General features: G+C 44.6%; 1 protein-coding gene across 1 annotated transcript in view; it reads left to right on the plus strand.

Moving 5' to 3' along the window:
* The first annotated feature begins 5,060 nt into the window (after positions 1 to 5,060).
* The window catches only part of LOC126176552 (uncharacterized), an 82,337-nt gene continuing 60,524 nt past the window's right edge, over positions 5,061 to 26,873 (plus strand). The window contains exons 1-2 of the mRNA XM_049923711.1: positions 5,061 to 5,122; positions 5,561 to 5,604. Of these exons, the coding sequence (XP_049779668.1) occupies positions 5,061 to 5,122; positions 5,561 to 5,604 (106 nt within the window). The remainder of the gene's footprint in view (positions 5,123 to 5,560; positions 5,605 to 26,873) is intronic.

The following is a 26,873-nucleotide window of genomic DNA, read 5'->3' on the forward strand; positions in this document are numbered from 1 at the left end:
TCTGTCCCAACCTTTTCATCTCAGAATAGGAAATGCAAGTTACTTGCTCAACTATTTGCTGGATGTATTCCAATCTCTATCTTCCCTTACTGTGTTTACGCTCTGCAGCTCACTCTAGTAGCACGGAAGTTATTCAGTGATGTCTTAACACATGTTCTATCATCCTGTCCCTTCTCCTTGTCAATGTTTCCCACATTTTCCTTTCCCTGGTTCTACGCAGAAGCTCCTCATTTCTTACCTTATGAGTCCACCACTTTTCAAATGCTTCGAATCTCTTCTGTTCTGGTTTTTCCACAGTTCATGTTTCACTTCTACACAATGCTTCACTTCAAACATACGTCCTCAGAAATTTCTTCCGCAAATCAAGGCCAATGTTTCATACTTGTAGACTTCTCTTGGCCAGGAACGCCTTTTTGCCGATGCTAGTCTACCTTTCATGTCTGCCTTTCTCCGTTTCAAAAAATGTTCAAATGTGTGTGAAATCTTATGAGACTTAACTGCTAAGGTCATCAGTCTCTAAGCTTAGACACTACTTAACCTAAACTATCCTAAGGACAAACACACACACCCATGCCCGAGGGAGGACTCGAACCTCCGCCGGGACCAGCTGCACGGTCTATGACTGCAGCGCCGCAGACCGCTCGGCTAATCCCGCGCGGCTTTCTCCGTTTATCATAGGTTATTTTACTGCCTACGTAGCAGAATTCCGTAACTTGGTCTACTTCGTGATCCCAATTTCTGAATTAAGTCTCTAGCTGTTCTCATTACTGCTATTTCTCATTACAATCGTCTTTCTTCGATTTACTCTCAACCCATATTTTGTACTCATCAGACTGTTCATTCCATTCAACAGATTCCGTAATCCTCCTCCCATTTCACTCAGGACAGCAATGTCATAAGTAAATCTCATCATTGACGTTCTTTCGCCCTGAATTTTAAATCCACTCTTGAAACTTTCTCTTATTTTCGTCATCGCTTCTTCGATGTATAGGCGAAGAACTACATCCCTGTCTTACACTCTTGTCAAACCGAACTTCTCGTTCTTGGTCTTCCAGTCTTATTGTTCAGTCTTGGTTCCTGTACAAACCGTATATTAACCATCTTTCCCTATAGCTTAGTGAAACATTAAATATGGTAGTGAAATACACAAAGCTAAGTTTTATGTTTTCCAAGATCATGATGGTGTATAATAAGAGGAAAGGGTGAGCACGGTTATCTCATAGAATCTATGGCAAAACAGACATGAAGTCCAATGGGAGCTACGGTGTCATGTGATTATCACTGTTCTTGGATACTTTCAAACAGACTTCAATTTCTGGAAATGAAACTGACCCAGAAAATATTTCATATACCTTAACATAAGCAACTGAACTTTCGTAAGAGACTGATAACCATGCAGTTTACTCTCTTTAATCTCCAAACCAAACAATCAGTTTACGTCATGAGCCCCCAATACAGGTTATCTTAGTTGGGTTGCCTATCTTAAGGTGCATGAAATATTTTCATTTTTATTTTGTCGACCCTGCACATTCATAAGAAGCGTGATTCGAGTGTTTTATTGTCGATTCCAGATATTTAAAGTGCTCCTCACTCAAAAGTATAATTTACCCAGAGTTCCTGAGATATCGGAAATTAAACAGAGATTAATAGCCGACAACAGAGCCTATTTTGCATTTTTATCAAGGCTGTTAACTCGGATCACCAGACTAAACCATTTATGAAACACTTATAAGACCAGTGCTTACATGTGCCTCGGAAACTTGGTCATTAACATGAAAAGATATTGGAATGGTAGATGCCTCTGAGAGTATGGTATTTCGAAGGATTTGGGCCCAACATGTGAAAGAGGAAGTTGGAGAAGGAGGGGGATAATGGTGAAATCAGGCAGATTGAGATGAGCGAATCACGTGGCATGGATGAACGATACAGAAGTAGCTGATTGCATGTTAGAGGGAAATACAGGGTGTCAAAGATGATGGAGTCCTGGAGGACCTGCAGAAACTGGTTTATTTGTAGGAGATGTATGTACTTACTACGATCACAAACTCAGGCTTTTCATTCCTTATTTATATACTAGTTGTCAGGAGTGTAAGTGCAAATATTTTTATTGTTTACTGACAACAGTGTACTGAACAACATAGACTAATAATTATAACCATTAGGAGTAGTATGTTTTTACGTTGGTTAGCACATACAAGTACATGTGGCAAGAGCAAGCCATTAATGTTTATTTTCCCCTGGACAGCAGGTCAGATGTTTAATTTTGAAAACATGGACAAAAATGGTTAATCTATACTGACAGGCACAGTCCACCTACTGTTGCACTTATGACCATGCAGAAAACATCGGTAAATTATGTGATATGTTCGTGGGAAGACTGTTAGATGCAGAGAAAAAATAACTAACACACTACAACACTGAGGTAGGTACATATTATGGTACCAATCATCACAGTATCCGCACTTATACCGCTAACATCCTATGTATATTCTGGATGTAATCTGTGTAAGTACAGACATTCTTGTGTGTGGTACGTAAATATGTACACACATAATCATGTTGGTTATTCTTTCTCTGCGTCAGTCTTCCTGCAAATACATCACATAATTTTCTACCTGACCTTTTCTTCATGGTTGCTTCTGCACCATTAACTGGACTACACCTGCCAGTGTAGACTAACCATTCTGCATCCACACATCCACATTAAAACACTTGACCTGCTGCCCAGGGGAAAGTAAGCATCAATGGCTGATCTTGCCTCTTGTACTTGGAGGTACTAACCAACCTAAAGAATACTACTTCTAATAGTCATAATTACTAGTCTACAAATGAAACAGATACTGATGTAATGTTTTTCAGTACTCTGTCCCCAGGCACCAGAAGAAGTATCTGCACCTATATCTGTTAACGAGTATAAAAGATATTTGTCTTTTGTAATGTAGCACAACTGTTTGCTACATACCACAGTGGCTTGCACCGTACCACAGTGGTGTAGGGGAAGTCGAGACGAACAATAAGGTCACTTATGGCCTGTCAAGCCAGGATTCAACCTCAAACTGACCTATAAAACCCCCCTAACCATGTGCACTGTGCGAGATTTTGGAATACAGGGTGTCCCAGCTATCTTGTCCACCCAAAATATCACTGGAACAATAACAGCTATTGGAAAACGACTTTCACCGGTATCAATGTAGGGCTAGGGCCCATGAATGTACATATTTGGAAACATTCTAAAACGAAAGCATATGTGTTTTTTAACACAAACTTATGTTTTTTTAAATGGACCTCCTATATTTTTTCTTCAGCAATCCATAGCATGACAAAGCACATACACAATGGCGTTGATTGCATCGCAATATTCCCATTACATCCCGAGATACTGAGACACGAAGTTGACGCTTGAAACACCCGACATGCGCTGCTAGCGCACGTCCTGAGGCTCAGGCGTGAACCCCATGCTGCCCGTAATCGCAGCGGGATGGCAGCAGACCGTATTATTCGTTTCGTACCTCTTGATAAGTATGGAAGTGTGATTACGCATGTCAATCACATCGCGATTACGGGCAGCATGGGGTTCACGCCTGAGCCTCAGGACGTGCGCTAGCAGCGCATGTCGGGTGTTTCAAGCGTTAACTTCGCGTCTTAATATCTCGAGATGTAATGGGGTTGGGTTTGGGGTTGGGTTGTTTTGGGGAAGGAGACCAGAGAGCGAGGTCATCGGTCTCATCGGATTAGGGAAGGACAGGGAAGGAAGTCGGCCGTGCCCTTTGAAAGGAACCATCCCGGCATTTGCCTGGAGCGATTTAGGGAAATCACGGAAAACCTAAATCAGGATGGCCGGACGCGGGATTGAACCGTCGTCCTCCCGAATGCGAGTCCAGTCGGGATGTAATGGGAATATTGCGATGCAATCAACGCCATTGTGTATGTGCTTTGTCATGCTATGGATTGCTGAAGAAAAAATATAGGGGGTCCATTTAAAAAAACATAAGTTTGTGTTAATAAACACATATGCTTTCGTTTTAGAATGTTTCCAAATATGTATATTCATGGGCCCCAGCCCTACATGGATACCGGTGGAAGTCGTTTTCCAATAGCTGTTACTGTTCCAGAGATATTTTGGGTGGACAATATAGCTGGGACACCCTGTATACTCTGTTCTCTTATGCCATCAGCTTAGTTGTGTATGCACTAATTGCAAAATTTTTCGTTATTGTAAGTTTTACCTCACAGTTCCGTGAATTTTAGCAGTGTAAAATTAACAATCAAATAATTTCGTAACTCTGTTCTTCGCACTAAGAGACGACTGTGCTTGTAAGGGCTAAGTTTAGATCGAATTGGAAACGTAATTAGTCTTTGCATAAGGGTCCAAAATTACTTTCGTTGCCCTCGCAGGAAAGGTGAACTTACTGATGTTAACGAAAGCATAACGAGGCGAGAGGATATTCAACATCTCGTGCGGCGCGCATGCGCTGTAACTCACGTAACATATGAAGCTCAAATCACAGGATGTAGAGCACTTATGCTGGAGATGAGTACTTCTACTCATCGCACTTCTGATGGAGTCATAAGAATGCAGACATCATTGTTCTACATGTTTATTGGTCCTAAATATAGCTGTCATTACTTGAACGGCTGAATGGAGAGATGTATGGAAGCCTCTTCGCTTCCAGTTCGTTATTATCAAAGTCTTCCTCTTTCCATGCCATAAGAGAACTTTGCGATATGATTAACTACTTTACAGGCAGCTAGTAGAGAAGAAAGATTCCTGTTAGAATTACTACCTCCTTCACTGGGTCTCCCGAAAGTTCGTTTGTCATTATCTATCCGTTTCATATAATATGTAACAGACAAGTTCACTGCATAAATGAAATCCAGCCTTTCGAACCGAAGCACTCCAACTTCTCCGTCTTATGCAGACAAGAGTGCTTCTTCCGAGTGAAACTGTATTATCACCCCTTATTTCGGCAGAGCACCCTGTTACTATTCTCAGATTACCTGACACTATTAAGATCACCTGGGAATGTCGCGTATGACATAGTAGAGCTGCTTATCTGAAAATGGCAGATCAGAAGCATCACGTAATTGCTATGATTGCATCTAATACACGAAAACCATTCAGGTAAGAAAGGCTAACTTCTTTCTGCTAACAGCAACAGTAGGATGTCCACATCATTTCAGCAGGTGAAAGATTTCGTTACAGTTTGCGAATGATCTGTATTGCATAGTGCCCCTAAGACGTTTTTTCGGATTGTGTGTGCATCAGAAATGTGCGGCGAGATTTCCTTGTCTATTTCATCGATTAGGTGTTCGCTACAACACATCAGTATTAAAAATTTAGTACACTTGAATCATGTAGAAATATTGTTAGTATCTACCATCAGATGTAAAACAGGGACCTTTGATTTCTAAAGACAATAATTTTATATTCGTTTCTTGTATATATTTATATGTTTATGTTAGAAAACAGTTAAAGACTCTCATACCAAAAGCTGCGGGTCAGTTATTTCCAAAGAACAAATGTTCCAACTGGAACTAATACAGTTTTCCATGCTTTCAGTGTACGATTCCCCCTACGAGATTGGAATACTGTCTGCTCCAGAGGTTCGTAAAAAATTACAGTTTTCCTAATATCTAGAACCTAATGTAGTATCGTAATATTTCGTCAGCAGTTGTTCCGCTTGCGTACTTTTGCCTCTTTGTACAAACGTGATTGTATTCTCTGTATTCCTAATCATGTGCAGTAAAAGCCTGCTAGGCTATACCAACGCCTTTCGTTTGAAGATGTCAGATTTATGTTACAAAAATCCATTTTACGCGACGTTTTTATACGTTATATGAGGTGTAAAGACTTTCATCGTTATTCAACTTTGTCAACAGTCTGCGAACTCTTTTTGCGTTGTACTTTGTTTCCTCCTTTTCTTTAATTATTTCGAAATCGATTGATATTTAGAGTCATCACACCTGATATACTGTTTTTACCTCCATTTTACCAGTAGCATTACAGAAGGCACTTTAAATCCTCCCTTTTGTCAGTGACCATACGGTACAGAAGCATTTAACTATAGAGGTCATTGAACTAAGCAGTTTCTCCTATTTGCAGGCAGAGTTATGGTACTTTTAGCGAAACGGGTTTCCAAACTGCCGTTTCTTAAAATTCACTCGTCAGTAAAGGCACTGTGCGCGATGAAAGCGCTCCAGGCACTGGGCTTGCATTGACAAGGAAATTATACTACCAAGCTTGTTAAAAATTACACTACTTAATCAATTTGATTTTCGGGAATATGTGGTCAGCGTATCTCTAATTCCAAAGGAATTACTCTTCCTCATCTCTAACCGGCAATGGCAACGATTATGGATTGAAAGTGATGCCAGCTAATTATAACCAAAAGTTTTCCTAATTTTGTACTGCTTTATGTAGTTTTATAAGTTGTACTGAGGCATAAACCTTATGAAGCTCTATCACACAATGAAATTATTTGTCGTATGGGCCATTTGTGATTTTGTGAGAATCAGATCAGTGCTCAATGCAGTCATAAAAAAAAGTGTTTCGTTACTTTGCACCTCTCATCCATTACTGTAACACAGTGGTTCCCAATCTTTCTTACATCATTACCCCGCAGAACAGTCTGGTATTAGCAACCAGTCCCCCCTCCCCACACCATCATCAATAATAGCCCTTAACTAACCATCAGAATGAACAAGAATTTTGTTTGAACATTTTAATTTTTAAAATTACGAAATATAAATTACATTTAGATTACGTAGGTGTTTTATTAAACCACAACATAATGAGTCGATGCGACAATTGATACTGATTATTTCTAACAATTTATTTTTTTCATACAATGATGAAAAAATTGTCTGTGAGACGCGAGGGCACCTGCAACTCCTTCACAGAGTACAATTCAGAGAAGACATTTTCGTCAGATATTTAAGAATACATGATGTACATGCCTCAATTTTGCTGCCATTTGTACTTGATACAAAGTTCAAAGTATGTTCACCTTTTGGATCTGCAGCTCTTGTCTTTCTTTCCGTGTTTGCAGTTTAATTATTAGATATAGGTTTCGCCTTTTATGCAAAAACACTACTTTTTCTTGTTACCCAATCATGTTTCGGCACCTCTGTGCCATCATAAATGGGGTTTGTTTATTGAAAACGTGATTTTACATTATATGGTTTTGCAATACCTTCTGTATGGTGTCCTGAAATGATAGCTTGTCATGTTTAGTTGTGGCTGAAGCTTCTTCTCTTACGTTGTGAGGGCACTGCACACACACATTAATGTACTTTGTGTAATTTCGTTTCAACGCCTTTTCACTTCGCAAAACGCTGTGAGCACTATGTTGCTATCAGTGCAGGACACCAAACAGATGGTCCTGCAAAACCGTTCAAAAATAAACAAAACCCACTGATGATGTCACAGAGGTGCCAAGACATGTTTGGATAGCAAGTAAAAACAGTGTTTTTTGCATAAAGGTTGGAACCTATATCTCATTATTCGAAGTATGTGTGTAATGAGTGGACTAAGTGATGGAGATGTTCATTAGATTCGCGTCACAACCTTCACCACACATTGTACGTAGGCCTAGCTTTTATCTCTCAGAAAATTACATGTTACCCCTCAGTGGGGTGGGAACTACTGCTAACAGATAGTAAGGGAGAAATCGAGCAAGGTTTTAATTAGCTCCAAATATTATAAAAATAGATGTGGTTTTCTCTATTTCATCTAGTTCTCATTTTACAATTGTTTCATCGAAATGGCGTACCTTGGAAATGAAGCTTTCTTCTTATTAAATAAGCAACTTCTTTTGAGTCAACGACACCTTTCTATTATCCAGGGCGCCCGTTGATGATCACACAAGCTTCTGTTATCCCTGAAAGTTTATTACAATCGTATGCGGACTGAGTTTCGTAAACCGGGAGAAACCACGAGAAACTGTCCCTGAGCCGATAGGGAAAAGAAAAGGTCATATGGACATATGGGTGCAAATGCATTCTAAGTAAGGGATACCCACTTGAAGGTGGAGGTAAAATATCTCTTATAGTGTACTTTCTGTGATGGAAAGCGCACATGGGAACACGCCAGACAGTGAGACTGTTCTGCTGTATTAATGTTTTAGCTCCATGTTCAAGAGGGCAGTAATGTTCATGACGGCGATGCGCTCACATATATGAACTTCATCGGCTACCACCGGTTTGTGACTGCGCCGCCGTCATGAACATTACTGCCGTCTTGAGTATAAGAGCTAAACGCTAGTACAGGCAGAACATGTCACTTCTCTGGCTTGTTCCCGTGTGTGCTTTCCATCACCGAAAGTACACTGTAAAAGAAATTTTGCCTCCACATTCAAGTGGGTTTCCCTCACTTGGAACGCATTTCCGCCAGTGTGTCCATATGACCTTCTCCGCCCCTTCCCACCTCAGGGACATTTTTCTGTGGTTCGTCCCCATTTAGCAAAATCATCCTGTATAAGAGCGATTTTCACATTTTCCTATTACAGAAGAAGAAAATTATGGACAACTACTCGTTACTGTATAAACGTATGTAACTGATAGGTTATACTGCAGCTACAAATTATCTTCCTTGAACTTTCACTCGAGAATATTGCCATTAGCGTTCTCCAGTTCTGCTGACGAAGTAGTCTGCCAAACTACTGTGAATATTGGAGAGGGATTCCCCTCATGCAAGACACCTTTGTAGTTCTGTCTTCACCCAGACGTATTTCACCACTCTCTGTGCTATCTTCAGTGGATCTGTTTCCTTTCTTATCACATGTAGCTACTGGAATTTTGTGCTTTTAGCTGCAGGTCTGCTATACAATCTACAGCTTTTTATAGTTTTTGATATTGTGTTTTTTGCTTTGTTTGTGTCGAGGTAATACGTTTATTTCATACAACAATACGTAATGACAACGAAAACTCTGTGCTTGGCGAACAAATCGTAAGAAATGCACGCGTATCGACAAAAGTGCAAGAAATAAGCGAGTTACTTATATACATACGAAGTAAAAACACCACAGCACCAAAACTATGACAAACTGTACATTGAGTAATAGACCTACAGCTACTAGCATGAACTTCCACTAGTTTCATGTGAGAGGAAAAGTAAACAAACATATTGTAGCCTATCGCGATTGCGGTTTATCGTATCGCGACATTGCTGCTTGCGTTGGTCGAGATCTAATGACTGTTAGCAGAATATGGAATCTGTGGGTTCAGGAGGGTAATCGGAACGCCGTGCTGGATCCCAACGGCCTCGTATCACTAGCAGTCGAGATGACAGGCATCTGAACCGCATGGCTGTAACGGATCGTGCAGCCACGTTTCGACCCGTGAGTCAACACATGGGGACGTTTGGAAGACAACAACCATCTGCACGAACAGTTCGACGACGTTTGCAGCAGCATGGACTATCAGATCGGAGACCACATCTGCGGTTACCCTTGACGCTGCATCACAGACAGGAGCGCCTGCGATGTTGTACTCAACGACGAACCTGGGTGCACGAATGGCAAAACGTCATTTTTTCGGATGAATCCAGGTTCTGTTTACAGCATCATGATGGTCGCATCCGTGTTTGGCGACATCGCGGTGAACGCACATTGGAAGCATGTATTCGTCATCGCCCTACTGGCGTATCACCCGGCGTGATGGTATGGGGTGCCATTGGTTACAGATCTCGGGTACCTCTTGTTCCCATTGACGGTACTTTGAACAGTGGACGTTACATTTCTGATGTGTTACGACCCATGGCTCTACCCTTCATTCGATCCCTACGAAACCCTACATTTCAGCAGGATAATGCACGACCCCATGTCGCAGGTCCAGGTCTCCCACCAATTGGAAACGTCTGGTCAATGGTGGCCGAGCAACTGGCTCGTCACAATACGCCAGTCACTACTCTTGATGAACTGTGGTTTTGTGTTGAAGCTGCATGGGCAGCTGTAGCTGTACACGCCATCCGAGACCTGTTTGACTCAATTCCCAGGCGTATCAAGGCCGTTATTACGGCCAGAGGTGATTGTTCTAAGGTACTGATTTCTCAGGATCTATGCACCCACATGGGGTGAAAATGTAATCACATGTTAGTTCTAGTATAATATATTTGTCCAATGAATACCCGTTCATCACCTGCATTTCTTTTTGGTGTAGCAATTTTAATGGCCAGTAGTGTATTTTTATCTTAGTCATCGACATGATACTTCATGGGCATGCACTGGCGAGGAACGGTTCATCTGAGCCGGCACATGGACTCTGTGCTCCGAAGACCGGCTGCAGCAAGCGGAAGCACGACCTTCATCGATCTCGCCTCTGTAGTCGGAGGAGCCGGCGTGGCTCGGTGCCACGCGGCAGGCGGTGCGCGTGGCACTTGCCACCTGCAGCTCCCTCGGTCGGCCGGCCACTGCCTTCGCTCCTGCAGCCGCTGCACGGCGCGCCGCTGCGCAGCCTACAATAACGAGCGGTGCGCGATCCGCACTGCGCCCCGCCGAGCTGGGTTTCTCGTTAACTGGCGCCCGCATTGTTACTGTGCAACTTTCCCTTCCCGTCCTCCCCACGGCCGAGGCTCGCGCAGCGCGCCGTGGCGCCACACGTATAATAACCACTGGATATAAAAGAATACGGCCGTGGTTGCCAAAAAATAAAGAGGGAGCATTTATTTATGGTCTCAGCCTCGCGCATTAATGGAGGTTTCTTTTTTTTTCCCTCCGCGTTCTCTCTGTCCCTACGCCCTCCTCCTGGCCTCTCCCCTGGTGTTCCAGCGTCACTCCCTCCCGGTAATGAACAAAAAGCAAAGCAACCCCCGCCCCTCCGCGGACGACCCTCGAACGACACCCCAAGACGGCGGGCGAGATCACTCCCCTAGGCTCCGTCTCGGTTCGCGCCGCTCCGGACAGCTCAGCTATCGGCGTAGTCGACTTTACTGCACACGATCATTTCAAAAAACGCGGAACTCGCCATGTTCGCACTGTGAGACAGCGTATCGACCACGAAGAGGTGAGCCGGCTGGAGTGGCCGACCGGTTCTAGGCCCTACAGTCTGGAACCGCCCGACCGTTACGGTCGCAGGTTCGAATCCCGCCTCGGGCATGGATGTGGTGCTGTCCTTAGGTTAGTTAGGTTTAAGTAGTTCTAAGTTCTAGGGGACTGATGACCTCAGAAGCTAAGTCCCATAGTGCTCAGAGCCATTTGAGCCACGAAGAGGTGAATAGAACACTGCCACTCTCACAAGTAATGTGTGTGTTTGTTTGTAGGTTACTGGCGCTCAGTGACGAGGTTATCAGCGCTCATACGAAATTAGTGGACACGAATGTGGATAAAACGAAGAAAATGAGCAAAAGACATAAAATGCAATCTGAGATAAAATCGCACTCTCTTTCCTCCAGTCTGGCCCATCATCACCTCCACAAGTACAATAGTTGAAATCAGGAAGATAGCTTTAAATATGTTCAAAAACTAAGTAAATCTGCCGGCCGGAGTGGCCGTGCGGTTCTAGGCGCTACAGTCTGGAGCCGAGTGACCGCTACGGTCGCAGGTTCGAATCCTGCCTCGGGCATGGATGTGTGTGATGTCCTTAGGTTAGTTAGGTTTAATTAGTTCTAAGTTCTAGGCGAGTGATGACCTCAGAAGTTAAGTCGCATAGCGCTCAGAGCCAGCCACTAAGATTTAAGTAATTCGCGAAGTAAACTAAAATAGATTCAGAGGAATATGCGGCTGGCTGATCACTTCAAAAACCCAGTTGCCTCAAAACAGTTGCCTCAAAACATCGTATTTTTTTCTCACGTCAAATTTTCGAAGTTGTTTCTCTCCCGAAAAATTACATACACCAGTAGAAAATGGATCATATTACATTACCAACACGCGTTTATTTTGAGAATTACATGCTCTAACAGGTCTTTTCTTTCATAATAGTTTCATTAATTAGCGTATATTACTTTACAACCACAAAAATGTAAAAAGTCAGCCAAAAGATGCGTAACTGTAGGATCGTCCTGAGTTAAGAACACGACCATACAAGAATTACACAGAGGAAAATTTAAATAAGTCCTGCAAGCAATCAAAACCAAAACTATTTGATTCGTCAAGCAGCATTAAGATTTGGAATTCCAAAACATACTTTCCACCTAAAGAGGAAAGACAAATATTCCAATCGTGTTGGTCGGGCTGCCGTTTTTACAATGAGGAGAGGCTGCAATTTGTGGTATGTTCATCAACAATTGTGTGTGGAAATGCAGCAAGGGACATCGCGCATCCCGATGTAACTACAAGGAGGAGAAATTCTGGACAACTTGGACCAAACTGAGCCCTGCAGGCGTCGTCACCATCGAAGCAACCCCAGTTTGTTTGACGAGCACACCTTTGAGGATTTGTTCACATTATTTTTGTCTGCTTTTAAGAGAGCCATGGCAGTCAAAAAGTCATTATTTGCGACAACCTTACTTTCCATATTAACCACAGAAACGTAGCTGTAATAAGTTTCCTTTTCGGCTTAGGTCTTCAGAAATAAGCCACTGATGTATAAGAACGGAAGAAATTGATTTCTCCTAGTATTTCAAATAAAAAATGCTGCTAACCCAATGTGTGCCCAGATAACGACAAAAGAATGGGACACTGATTATAGGCGTTTATTGAATTTTTATTGCTCTTAAACTAGATTCATCTCCATTTTTGGAAAGGTGGTCAACTTTGCATACAAAAAAAGTCTTAGTGAACTGGTTTGGTAAATAATGCCAAAATAAAACTGTAAAGTGTCTCTAATTTACATCGTTTTACGATACCTTAAAATGAATACATCAGAATTCTTGCATTTATAATAACAGAGCCCACAGAATGAGACAAGTTCATTTACTGTGCATTTTAACTTACTTTTACCTGACATCAATAATACCACTCAATACTGACATTTTGAGACTAGGGAGGGCACACCATTTCAGCCAAGAACTTACACTTCTTCTATAATTTGTTCGATATAAGGTCCATAATCTGCATGAAATTATTTACTGTTGTCGTTTTTCCTATACTTGGTTTTAATTACCAGACAAAAATCTATATGTCTAACTCAATCAGACGATTTTTGTCTCTAGGCGATTTAAGCGTACACTAGATTAGAATAATACACGATGACTCCAAATTTCATCTGTATCTGTTCAAAAAATGTACCAACTGATAATATAGAATACATTTCTGGAAAATTGCAAATGAAATTTTGTTCTGAGTTAGCTTACTTATCGATGACTTGATAATCACCATAGAGGCAAAGAAAAAATCAGCTTACTGTGTTAGTCTTATAGATTTTGACAGTAATTACATCCTAATAGAAGTAAATAACGTCGGTTAACAACTTTTGCGGGACTATTTTAGGTCGTTTGTTGAAATACTGCGCAAAAAAAAAAATGGAATCGTTCACTCGGTACACGGAAATAAACTTACTGAGGTTTTGTTCACGCAGAGTGTAAAGACTTGAATAAGATAGCGCAGAGTACTGCTTCAGATTGGTCTTTGCACTGAAGACCACAACAGCAACATCAACGACAACAATTTTGACTTTATCTTTGCATTTTGAATGGTGTGCAACTGAATTAACACTTTTGTTTGCTGCTGTATGCTTCTGTTAGTTTTACTATCTGTGGCCAATAATGCATTTTATGATGGTGTATTGCTAGCTTTTTTCTTTTTATGACAGACTATATAGAATCATATGATCTGCAACGCTTGCTTTTATGCATGAAATACTTCCTTCTTACAATTCCTTCATTCATTGCTTCCTAATCTACACTGCGTCTTACACTTGCCGTTGTCATTATCGATCTTCATTCACGACATTTATTTATATACGTGTATTACACTATCAATCCAGTTGAACAGCTTGTGGTTTCCCAAAACAAAACAGTTGATGGAGGTCAAAAAGGAAGCAAGGAGTTTTAGGATTTAACGTTCTGTCGACGACGAGGTCATTAGAGACCGAGGTTAAGCTCGGAATGGATTGACCTACCCGTCTACCTCCTCCCCCTCCTCCCCCCCCCCCCCCCCCACCACACACTTAAATCCCATCAAGCACGTGTGGGATGCGTTGGGGAGACATATTGCAGGTATCTCCATGTGCACCAAAGACCACCCCATAGTTGTCAATCACGTTGGTCTACAAATGGAACGACTTACCACAAGGACTCCTTGCCAACTTTGTGGTCTGCACGTGAGCATGTGGTCTGCAGTACACTGCCGTCCTGATGAACACACACTCTATCAAGAACCATATTCCGCCTTTTGTAATGTCCAGGGGACCTCCGTGAATCGTAGTGAATTTAGTGTATTGCCTTTGAATAAAAGTGCCATTTCTGTTCGTCTCATTGAGTATTTCTTTCTGTTAACTTCTCTACTATATTGCAGCGGCTCTTTCTTTGTGTACTCCGAGTTTCATCGAACTATGTTCCTTGGCAGCGACACACCATATGGAAGTTACTTTCGTCCTTAAGTTTTGCACACCAGTGTAAAAGAAAGACAAATAGCTTTGCACGTTGAAGCAACTACGAGGGTCACTCAAAAAGAAATGCACACTATTTTTGTAAAAATACAGTTTTCATTCTTCATGTGTGAAAGTTTTACAGTGTGTAGCTACATCCTTCCAGCTGTTTTCAAACTTAGTTCAACCTGTTCCCGTGAGTGGCGCCGTCACAGCTACACTTGACGTTCGTCAGAAGCAACGTGCTGTCGTAAAATTCCTGTGCTGTGAAAACGAGACAGTGGGAAACATCCACAAGGGGTTGAAAAATGTAAAAGGAAATGCTGCTGTCGATCGCAGTACACTCAGTCGGTGGGCAAGCAGGTTACATGATGAAAGCGGGCACGGCAATATTGAGGATTGTCCTCGCATCAGCAGGCCTTGTACTGCACACATTCCAGACAATGTGCAGAGAGGTAACGAATTGGTGACTGCTGACAGACGCATCACAGTGAACGAATTGTCACGCTACGTTGGGATAGGGGAAGGACGTGTTTGCACAATACTGAAAGTGTTGGCGTTAAGAAAGGTTTTTGCCAGGTGGGTTCCCAGGATGTTGACAGTCGCTCGCAAAGAAACAAGAAAAATGGTATGCAGCGAACTTTTGGAACAGTACGAGAATGGTGGAAATGAAGAACTGTGACAGGTGATGAAACATGGCTCTAACATTTTTCACCAGAGATGAAGAGGCAATCAATGGAGTGGGTTCATGCAAAGTCATCAAAAAAAAAAAAAAAAAAAATTCAAAACCACATCTTCTGCTGGAAAAGTTATGGCTACGGTGTTTTCGATCCCGAAGGACTCTTGCTTGTGGACATCATGCCAAGTGGAACCACCATAAATTCTGATGCATATATGACGACACTGAATAAGCTTCAAACTCGACTGAGTCGTGTTCGATCACATCGGCAAAAGCAGGATGTTTTGCTGTTGCACGACAATGCACGGCCACATGTCAGTCAAAAAACCATGGAAGCGATCACAAAACTCGGATGGACGACACTGAAACATCCGCCTTACAGTCCTGACCTGGCTCCATGTGACTATCACCTCTTTGGGAAACTGAAAGACTCTCTTCGTGGAACAAGGTTTGAAGATGATGACTCCCTTGTGGACGCTGCCAAACAGTGGCTCCAACAGGTTGGCCCAGAATTTTACCGTCCGGGTGTACGGGCGCGGTTCAAAGATGGCGTAAGGCAGTTGAGAGGGATGGAAATTATGTGGAGAAATGAAAATATTGTTCCTAAAGGAATTATCTAGACACTGTAAAACATTCAAACATGTAGAATAAAAGATGGATTTAAAAAAAAATAGTGTGCATTTCTTTTGGAGTGACCGTCTTAGAACCAGTGCAATATCCGTATGTAAGAAAGCATATTGTAGAACGTTATTTTTGACCTGTGGTGGTTCTCGTCTGCCGGCAGCAGGATGTTTAGTTTGCTAGTCATTTGCATGACGACATCGACACGGCTCGGAACATCACTGCAGATACAGGTAACGTTTCCCGTGTATGAGGACTCTCAGGGTGCAGGAAGACTGCTTGGCTTAGTCAGCAGGTAGTTTCAAAGAACAGTGGGTGCAGATTTCTAAGATTTTTATGTCGGCGCAGTCATATATTTTTTCTGAACTCTGCTGTGGCCGGCCGCGGTGGCAGAGCGGTTCTAGGTGCTTCAGTCCAGAACCGCGCGACTGCTACGGTCGCAGATTCGAATCCTGCCTCGGGCATGGATGTGTGTGATGTCCTTAGGTTAGTTAGGTTTAAGTAGTTCTAAGTCTAGGGGACTGATGACCTCCGATGTTAAGTCCAATAGTGCTCAGAGCCATTTGAACCATTTTTGAACTCTGCTGTGCACTACGAGGTGCATTCAAGTTCTAAGGCCTCCGATTTTTTTTCTATTTAACTACTCACCCGAAATCGATGAAACTGGCGTTACTTCTCCACGTAATCGCCCTGCAAACGTACACATTTTTCACAATGCTGACGCCATGATTCCATGGCAGCGGCGATGGCTTCTTTAGGAGTCTGTTTTGACCACTGGAAAATCGCTGAGGCAATAGCAGCACGGCTGGTGAATGTGCGGCGACGTAGAGTGTCTTTCATTGTAGGAAAAAGCCAAAAGTCACTAGGAGCCAGGTCAGGTGAGTAGGGAGCATGAGGAATCACTTCAAAGTTGTTATCACGAAGAAACTGTTGCGTAACGTTAGCTCGATGTGCGGGTGCGTTGTCTTGGTGAAACAGCACACGCGCAGCCCTTCCCGGACGTTTTTGTTGTAGTGCAGGAAGGAATTTGTTCTTCAAAACATTTTCGTAGGATGCACCTGTTACGGTAGTGCCCTTTGGAACGCAATGGGTAAGGATTACGCCCTCGCTGTCCCAGAACATCATTTTTACAGCACTGGCGGTTACCCGATATATTTTTGGTGGCGGTGAATCTGTGTGCTTCCATTGAGCTGACTGGCGCTTTGTTTCTGGATTGAGAAATGGCATCCACGTCTCATCCATTGTCACAACCGATGAAAATAAAGTCCCATTCATGCTGTCGTTGCGCGTCAACATTGCTTGGCAACATGCCACACGGGCAGCCATGTGATCGTCCGTCAGCATTCGTGGCACCCACCTGGATGACACTTTTCGCATTTTCAGGTCGTCATGCAGGAATGTGTGAACAGAACCCACAGAAATGCCAACTCTGGAGGCGATCTGTTCAACAGTCATTCGGCGATCCCCCAAAACAGTTCTCTCCACTTTCTCGATCATGTCGTCAGACCGGCTTGTGCGAGCCCGAGGTTGTTTCGGTTTGTTGTAACACGAAGTTCTGCCTTCATTAAACTGTCACACCCACGAACGCACTTTCGACACAGCCATAACTCCATCACCACATGTCTCCTTCAACTGTCGATGAATTTCAATTGGTTTCACACCACGCAAATTCAGAAAACGAATGATTGCACGCTGTTCAAGTAAGGAAAACGTCGCCATTTTAAGTATTTAAAACAGTTCTCATTCTCGCCGCTGGCGGTAAAATTCCATCTGCCGTACGGTGCTGCCATCTCTGGGACGTATTGACAATGAACGAGGCCTCATTTTAAAACAATGCGCATGTTTCTATCTCTTTCCAGTCCGGAGAAAAAAAATCGGAGGCCTTAGAACTTGAATGCACCTCGTAAGATACTCGATGACACGGTGGTGCTGCATGTTCATACGCGCTGGTGGAAGCAGGTAGAGAGGGTCGGGTGTGAGTCAGCGGCCACGAGTCCATTATTCGCACTTTAAGGCCAGCATTAAGGAGGCAGCCGCGGCGCATCCGTCCCCTCGCCGTCTCCTCCGTAATTACTCAATTCTTATACGGCGCAGCCCTATGCAAATGCGCTAATCCGGTGCATCGGCCGGCTGGCGTGTCATTGGCTCATGAATTTTCATCCTGCGCCGCGGGCAGGTCCCGGCAGAGTGACAGGGTGGCTCTCGTCGCGAAGAGCTCGCCGGTCGCCCTTTTCAATTCCGAAGGCCAGAAAGGGCACAGGTGTTCTGTGAGGTCGTCGCGGGCCCCGCTCCGACGATCCGGTAAGTCCAGTTAGTGGGGAGCAAAAGCGAAAATTTCTAGGAACCAAGAATCCGTTCTCGTGAACTAAAAGGCATCGCATGCGCATGCGACGAACCGTGACCTTTAAAGATTACAGACAAGCTGCTAAAGGCACGGCGCACTTCATCCACGCAACCAACTGTAGCCTACTCGGTTCTCGTAGTGTATCTAGCGCGCCTGCGTCGATAATGTGAGGTTTCATGTCATCTGCTGTGCACCTGAGGAAAATAGCTTTATTTATTTTTGTGAGGCGCAAGTCAAGGATCACGGCATCACCCTGGGCACCGAGATATGTTACTTTAAGGGTCTCGAAACACCCAGAGGGAGGTGGGTTTCAGAAGAACGTTGTTTGTGCACTTCGTTTTGATTACAATAAAGGAGATTTTCGGTCTCCTGGAAATCATAATACATTACTGACCATTAGAATTGCTACACCAAGTAGAAATGCAGATTATAAACGGGTATTCATTGGACAAATATATTATACTAGAACTGACATGTGATTACATTTTCGCGCAATTTGGGTGCATAGATCCTGAGAAATCAGTACCCAGAACAACCACCTCTGGCCGTAATAACGGCCTTCATACGGCTGGGCATTGAGTCAAACGGAGCTTGGATGACGTCTACAGGTACAGCTGCCCATGAAGCTTCAACATGATACCACAGTTCATCAAGAGTAGTGACTGGCGTATTGTGACGAGCCAGTTGCTCGGCCACCATTAACCAGACGTTTTCAGTTGGTGAGAGATCTGGAGAATGTGCTGGTCAGGGCAGCAGTTGAACATTTTCTGTATCCAGAAGGCCCGTACAGGACCTGCAACACGCGGTGGTGCATTATCCTGCTGAAATGTAGGGTTTCGCAGGGATTGAATGAAGGGTAGAGCCACGGGTCGTAACACATCTGAAATGTAACGTCCACTGTTCAAAGTGCCGTCAATGCGAACAAGAGGTGACCGAGACGTGTAACCGATGGCACCCCATACCATCACGCCGGGTGGTACGTCAGTATAGCGATGACGAATACACGCTTCCAATCTGCGTTCACCGCGATATCGCCAAACACGGATGCGACCATCATGATGCTGTAAACAGAGGTATGAGAACTCGCTTACACATACCTTCTACTGAATAAGTGTTCATAGCTCTTAAGCTGTACACTTTAGAGTCCATGTATACTAGACTTTTTTTGCTTCGAATGATCGTTCCTGTCGTAACACTGAAAACTGGTCATTCGTCCTGAGACACCCTGTGCATGTGTAGCTCCAACGTAGCTGACAGATACATGGATTACTGTATAGACTAGCAATGTGCAACCCGCATGCAGCCCAAGACGAGTATCATTGCGGCTCAAGAAGTAGGCATCTATCACACGATCGGTGAAAACACTTCAGAAATTCCGTTTATGTAAATTTATGATAAATTGAATATTTTCATTTTCAAACTCCCGCGACACGATGGCATTGTGTTGTTGGTCATTGGTAGATCACATGTTTTTCTTTCAGCGGTTAGTGTTAAGTATATTATGTGTGACCCAAAAGTACTCGTCTTCTACCAATGTGGCATCGTAATGCTAAAAGGTTTGATACCCCTGGCCTAGATACTTAGCCGCAAGTAAGCAGAGTATTCGACCTGCAGAACATACAGTCGCAGTACGGAACTCGTTCTGGTTATAGCGTTCAGATATCAGTGTTGCTAGAAGTGAAAATACATTTAGAACGTCTGAGACGGGAAGTAGGCGTTAACCTCCAAACTTTTCGCAGCGTGTCGCCTAAGAGAACACGCGAGGTATCGTTCTTAGCGAATTAAAGTTACATGCGCTAACCGCTGCAAGTTCTAGACAGGCAGATGATTTTTTCAGAGCAGTGTGTGGCGTGCGTGGTGTCGGTAGCCCCATTTTTTCCCTCCCCGTTCCTCCCTCTTTCTCTGTTTCTGCCCGTCTCTCCTTCCGTGCCTCTCGCTGTCTCTCTCTCCGTCGCCCTTTGTGATTCAGTCCGGAAACTTGTAATCCATAAACATGTTCCGTGCCGCGGCCCCGCCTCACAAGTTTTTAAATTATTTTTTCAGAACGCGTGGCGCGGGTAAGTAAGTAAGTTCTGTGAGGAGCCGCCGGCGGGCGCACACGTCACAGCCGCGACGGACGGCCAGTCGCCTTCCCCGGCGCCGCGCATCAAATATGCACCGCGGGGGAGGCGGGCGCCGAATAAAAGGGGGTCGCCGGTTTATTCTACTAATGCAGCACGCAATGCCATTTTTCCGTTAATTATGTATCAGCCGCGAGGCAGCGCCGTCCCTCTTTAATTCGTCTTGCGGCAAGCAGATGACGCCAGCTGCGGAGCTCTTGTCTCGCGCTGTTGCTTGGCCCGTTCCGTTCCAGACTACCACGGGAGGCTCGGGTGCTATGCCGATACGAGCGGTAGTCACAAAGTTTCAATTATCGCCTCGAAAAAATAGTTGTGTAATTGCGAGGGTCGTCCAGAAAGTAAAGAACGATTGCACACCATGCCCTGCATCGATCCTCCCACCGCCGCGATCGCAGGTGTTCAAAAAATGGCTCTGAGCACTATGGGACTTAACATTTGAGGTTATCAATCCCCTAGAATTAGTAATACTTAAACCTAACTAACCTAATGTCGTGTGGCTAGGACCTCCCGTCGGGTAGACCGTTCGCCGGGTGCAAGTCTTTAGATTTGACGCCACTTCGGCGACTTGTGCGTCGATGGGGATGAAATGATGAAGATTAGGACACTTTTTTTTCACTAGCTGCTTATATTTTATGACCCACCGTCTAATTTCTTATGGTGGGTCGTATGTTGCCACTTAGCCGCTGTGACTGGGTCCGGGGTCCGGTGTGACTGAAAGTAACACCACCCCGGCTCCCGTCCCAACTCACACCGTTGCCCGTGTCCCGTCACGTGGAGGCGGGCTCTATTTGTTTAGATCCATTTGATATCTTTTTTTTTGTGCAGCATTAGAAAAACTTATAACTAATACAAAATCAAGTAAGATATTAATAAACAAAACGAAATTAAATATTTAGAAAGAAGGATGGGAGAGAACTGAATAGAGAAGGGATTAGGACAACACAACACCTAGTCCCTGAGCGGAGAAAATCTCCGAGTCAGCCGGGAATCGAATACGGGCCCTTAGGATCGACATTCTGTCGCGCTGACCACTCAGCTGCCGGGGACGGACTACTAACCTAATGACATCACACACATCCATGCCCGAGGCAGGATTCGAACCTGCGACCGTAGCAGCATCGCGGTTGCGGACTGACGCGTCTAGAACCGCTCGGTCAGATCGCAGGTGTGCCAGTTGGCTCGTTACCCCGTCTCAGTGTGGGCAGCGTTTTGTTGCCGAGCGACCAAGTCACTTTGTTCTGTAACCTTTCAAAACGGCGCCACCCTTCGAAGAACCTACAATATCAGAAGAGTGTTTACATGTAAGCACAGGAGCAGTAAGTAATACAATAATGAATCCATTAATACACTAAGCATCTAAGAGTTCTTATTGTTTTAATGGATTCAGTATTGTATTACTTGTTGCTATTGTGTATTGTTTAGGACCACGGCATTTTGCTGTATGCACCCTATTGTCGACACTTGCAAATAATGCGATTGGTACGAGTACAATCTTCTGAAAAAGGACTCTTAAGTGCCCGAAACAGGCAAAAAAATTAAATTTCTTTATGTAAATGGTTGCCTGTTATTTGATCACATGTTCGTATAATTTTTTATAATAAGTTTATCATTTTTACTAATTTTCAGTCTGTAGATCTACATCTACATATATTGCTTGTCACTGTGCAGTACATGCCAGAACGTACCACTTGTTCGGATCTCTTTCCGCCCTTTTTTTTATTCGGTGCTTAGGGAGCGTACTTAGCGTCGCAAGCCTTTATCTCCATTGTTCACTTAACAATGGTTCTTGAAAAATTGTAAATAGGATTTAGCGGGATAATTTACATGTGTCTTCAAGAGCTCCAATTCAGCGTGTTTAGCTTTCCCGTGAATCACTCAAATGAGTTAAACAAGCCTGGACCCTTCGTGCCGCCCTTCGTCGTATACCTTCAATATCACCTGTTAATCCTATTTGGTACGGGTCCCACGCACTTAACGCCGTATTCTAACATAGGACGCACAAATGATTTGAAAGCAGTCTCCCTTGTAGACTGACAGCATTTTCTCTGCACCCTGCCAATGAATCGGAGTCTGTCGCCTGCCTTACGTACGAATGAGCCTATGCGAGAATTTTATTCTGTGTCTCTGCAAATAGTTACACCCATGTAATGAGGGAATGTAAGAATAGAATAAAGACTTTATGGTATATAATTTCGCTGTGTCTTGGTGACCTCTTCAGTACATCCAGACTATATCTGTCACTTTCGGCGTGTGACTTCCCACATCTTCCTCTCTCCACAGTTCGAGAGACTGGTTCGTGCTAATGCTATCGGTATCGATTCATTATACGAGTTGTATTATAACACCATCAGGGATGGAGGAGAAGCTATTCTCGGAAACAGCGAAGTTACATTTATCACACGTGCCCACACGCAAAAATTCGAAGTCTCGAAGATGCCAGTTTGCACATAAGGGACAAAAGACGAGAGAGAAAGGAATTGGGAGCCGAAGAACGGAGTGATATGCTTGGAGAGCGAAGGATGAAACTTCCGAAAATAGGAATAAGTCTGGGAAAGGCGACAGCAGGGGAGACGCGAGGAGACCAAAAGCGAATATCGATTGGACGGCGGGCCGGCGCCGTCGAATATTTAAAGAAACGAGGAAGAGGAGAGAGTTGGCGTTCGTTACATGTCCTGGAGGCTGCAATGTCAACAGCCGGGTAATGAAGGCGAGCCAGGAGATGAGGACGAGGCGAGGCGAGGCAGACGGGCCGGCAACTGGAGAAGGGATGATTCAGACAGCTGAAGATTGAAATTGTGTACACAGGCGCTCGCACACGCGGAGCCGGCGGACGGCTCGCCGGGCCTCCCCCGAGACGGCGCGTTGCTAGCCAGAGAGATCGCAAATATAAAGGCGGGGGCGGGCTGCGAGGGAGAGGCGAGAGGGAAGAAAATAAAGATAATGGAGGAATTTTTAAAAGAAAAGTGCCGAGGGGAGAACCGGGCCGAGCTGGGGGGCGCCGCGCAGCCAGGGATATGAGGACGGCGGCGCAAAGGGAAAAATTTAAAGGAGGAGCCCAGCAGCGGCGTCGGCTGCCTTTGCGTGAGCACACGAGACGGGCGGCGGCAGCGGCAGTGGGCTTCAATTAGAAGCTTGCGCCCGGTGCCGCCGGTAAACACTCTGCCGGGCCGCTTTGTGCCCCTAATGGCTGGGGGCCGCGCCGGCACTTGCTCTGCAACTTGCTGGCGACACACAGCGGTTTGTTTGCCGCGTACTGCCACAACGACGCAGCCCTCTCTCATCTCTTGCATATCTTCCTCGGCACAGTTACCAAGTGGGCAATCTACCCTGAAGCGCTCCTTTCGTCCTTCCTCCGAGTTCGCGTGGCATAGCGCGGCTGCGGTCAGAATCCACAGGCGTCGTCCTACGTGAACGATCTGTTGAGAATGTAATAATGTGTGTATGAAATCTTATAGGGCTTAACTGCTAAGGTCATCAGTCTCTAAGCTTACACACTACTTAACCTAAATTATCCTAAGGACCTGCAATCTGGTTTCTGGACAAGTTGTAAACAACACTTCGATCCGTGTATTTTATACCTGGTACCTTCAAAATCTCTTAATAGAAATGATATTTCCTGTGTTATTACGACGGTGATGCTTCGTCAATAAAGAAAATCATAATATCTTAAATTCTACAGCGTATCTTGCGAAACACTTCATCAGTTGTCTCACGAATAGAAAACTATTCTGCAAACGAAATTTTCTTACAGAACGTTACGTTGGAGATTGCGATCGAACCCTTGCGTGGATGGCAGGACACGCTGCATCATTGACGTAATGTAGGAAATGTATGTCTATCAACTGCAGCTTTATAGTGCTGTGCTTGTAGAGCACCCTACGAGTCGTTCCTCTGGCCGCACAGCCAGGTCGACCTGGCAGCTACCGTGAGCACCAGAGTCGATTTCCCATGTCTGGGGCATGGGATCTTTTAGTCATACCGGGAGTTATGAGCCTGTCTTTCTCTGGTACTCCCGAGTGGGCCGTAGTCTGAACCGACCAGACTAATTTGAAGGACAAATAATTTTCCTGCGGCGGCCAGTAATTTCTAGCTTCGGATGGAAATTAAGTTAAGAAGGACCTTGCAAAAGAGAGCTATTAGCGGGAGCAGGAAATGACCAATCAAAATGTCACATTCTGATCCAGGGTTTGTAAAGCTGAAAGGGCTAAATACTCTGGTAGAGCGGTTAGGAGTTTGTGAAATCGAGGGGGGATATGTTTTAATTGTTGCGTGTAGTACGAAGTCGGAAAGGAGTGGTACTTAAGTTAGTGATAAGTAAAGATGATCTGCCGCTATGGAAAAAGTACTACAATCGAAAGTGCATTCCCGTGTGCGGGCGCGGACTTCTGATTACATTTCCTCGGTTTTCTAGGCGAGTGTTGCCATTTAGCGACCGTGCAAGATCTTGATTACTCTAGACACAGATGATGAACACACATTCAGCCTACATCTACGTCAGTACTCCGCAAGCCATCTGACTCTGTGGTGGAGGGTGTTTGTAGTTCAAAAATGGCTCTGAGCACTGTGGGACTTAACATCTGAGGTCATCAGTCCCCTAGAACTTAGAACTACTTAAACCTAACTAACCTAAGGACATCACACACGACCCATGCCCGAGGGAGGACTCGAACCTCCGCCGGGATCAGCCGCACAGTCCATGACTGCAGCGCCTTAGGACCGCTCGGCTAATCCCACGCGGCCGATCTGTTGAGAATGCTTCGCGGCAACCGCGCGTGTACAGGATGTTAAAAAACTGTCGAATATTTTGAGAGGTGGTAGTACACACCACACAAGAAAAAAAAGTCCACAAAATAGGGGATGTAAAACGCATTCCTCAAGAGCTATGAGCACTTATTCATCTTCGATACTGTGAAGGAAATCACTTTGCTTTCCATGTTTTGGGAGGAGATAGTAGGGACTAAATCAAGGAAAAAATGTCCAGCAAGCATGGGCTCTAAAATGCATACCTTAATACCTTAGAGCAGGGGACTCCAAAGTACGGCCCGCGGGCCGAAACCGGCCCGCGAGGGCCGGATAAACGGCCCGCGTTAGCTGGCCGGACATCCCTGTTATCCGGCCCGCCAAATATTTGAGGTGGTACCTATACTGCCAACAATTGAGTTGCGAGGCCTATCGCTACCAATACCCCGCGACATTGGCTCTGCTACTGGCTACAAGACTACATAACTTAACTTATTGTTGCGCCGCTTGAAATAACAATGCGTTCACATACTCTACCTCTGTTACGTCTTGCAGTAATAGTGTTGCTAACAATGATTTTGAGATTTCGTTAACTTTGCAGGACGCTTTCGTGAAGAATGTGCTGTGACATACTTTTTGTCGGTGAAATCGCCAGAATAAAATAAGCCAGAATTTCGGTCAGGCACGTCCACCAATCAAAATTATGTAATTAAATAAAAATCGTAGTTCGTTTCAGTGCTAGCTATTCCCAAAACCTTAGATTTTTGCGATTTCACCTTTCCTTTAGCCTTACATTACGGTGATCATGGAGTGCTAGGGTGCTTTAATCCCACTAGGTAGATCTTGGCCCTTATAACTTCGTGGAGGAGCCAATGTGGCCCGCGGACTAAAAAGTTTGGAGACCCCTGCCTTAGAGCGCCCGCCCGGTTGGCCGAGCGGTCTAACGCACGGCTTTCCGGGTGGGAAGGAGCGCCTGGTCCCCGGCACGAATCCTCCCGGCGGATTTGTGTCGAGGTCCGGTGAGAGGGTCAGTCTGTGGATGGTTTAGGCGGTTTTCCATCTGCCTCGGCGAATGCGGGCTGGTTCCCCTTATTCCGCCTCAGTTACACTATGTCGGCGATTGCTGCGCAAACAAGTTCTCCACGTACGCGTACACCACCATTACTGTACCAGCAAACATCGGGGTTACACTCGTCTGGACTCTGGGGGGTCCACCGGGGGCCGAACCGCACAATAAACCCTGGGCTCGGTGTAGGGCGGCGGAGGGGTGAAGTAAACCGCCGTAGTCGTCGTGGGGTTGTGGACCACTGCGGCTGCGGCGGGGACGGAGCCTCTCCGTCGTTTCTAGGTCCCCGGTTAAAATACAATACAATATACAATACAATACAATAACACTTTTGAGCACTTTTTCAACACAAGACAGATGTTTCACAGTAGCAAAGATACAAAAGTGCTTACAGCTCTCAAGATGAGCATTTTTGAGCCCAAGTTTACTTAACTTTTTTCCTTGTTTTGGTGGGTACTGTCACCTCCATAATATACCACAATTTTTTGAACACCATCCATATCGAACACTCGCCAGCGGTTGAACTGTCATACGTGTGCTCACATTGGCGGAGCATTGAGCGACGTGCGTTGCGACAGTTTGACATTTTCGCTCGAAGTATATGCGGTTTGCAGTGTGTATATCAAGTTATAATCTCTGAAATTCTGGTCAGTGGAATTCAAGGTTTTAAAGTGTCCACGGTACAACCAAACGCTGTAGCTAACATTCGAGCATACTCTTTTAATAGCAAGGGTTGACTCTTCGGTTCTTCATACAAATAGAGAAATTCTCCAAGAATTTGTTTCTTCTTTGTCCTTTGACGTCCATCTACTGCGTAGACAGTGCTATGGGGGTTGTAGC

This window comes from Schistocerca cancellata, chromosome 3, assembly GCF_023864275.1.
Source record: "Schistocerca cancellata isolate TAMUIC-IGC-003103 chromosome 3, iqSchCanc2.1, whole genome shotgun sequence".
Lineage (NCBI taxonomy): Eukaryota > Metazoa > Arthropoda > Insecta > Orthoptera > Acrididae > Schistocerca > Schistocerca cancellata.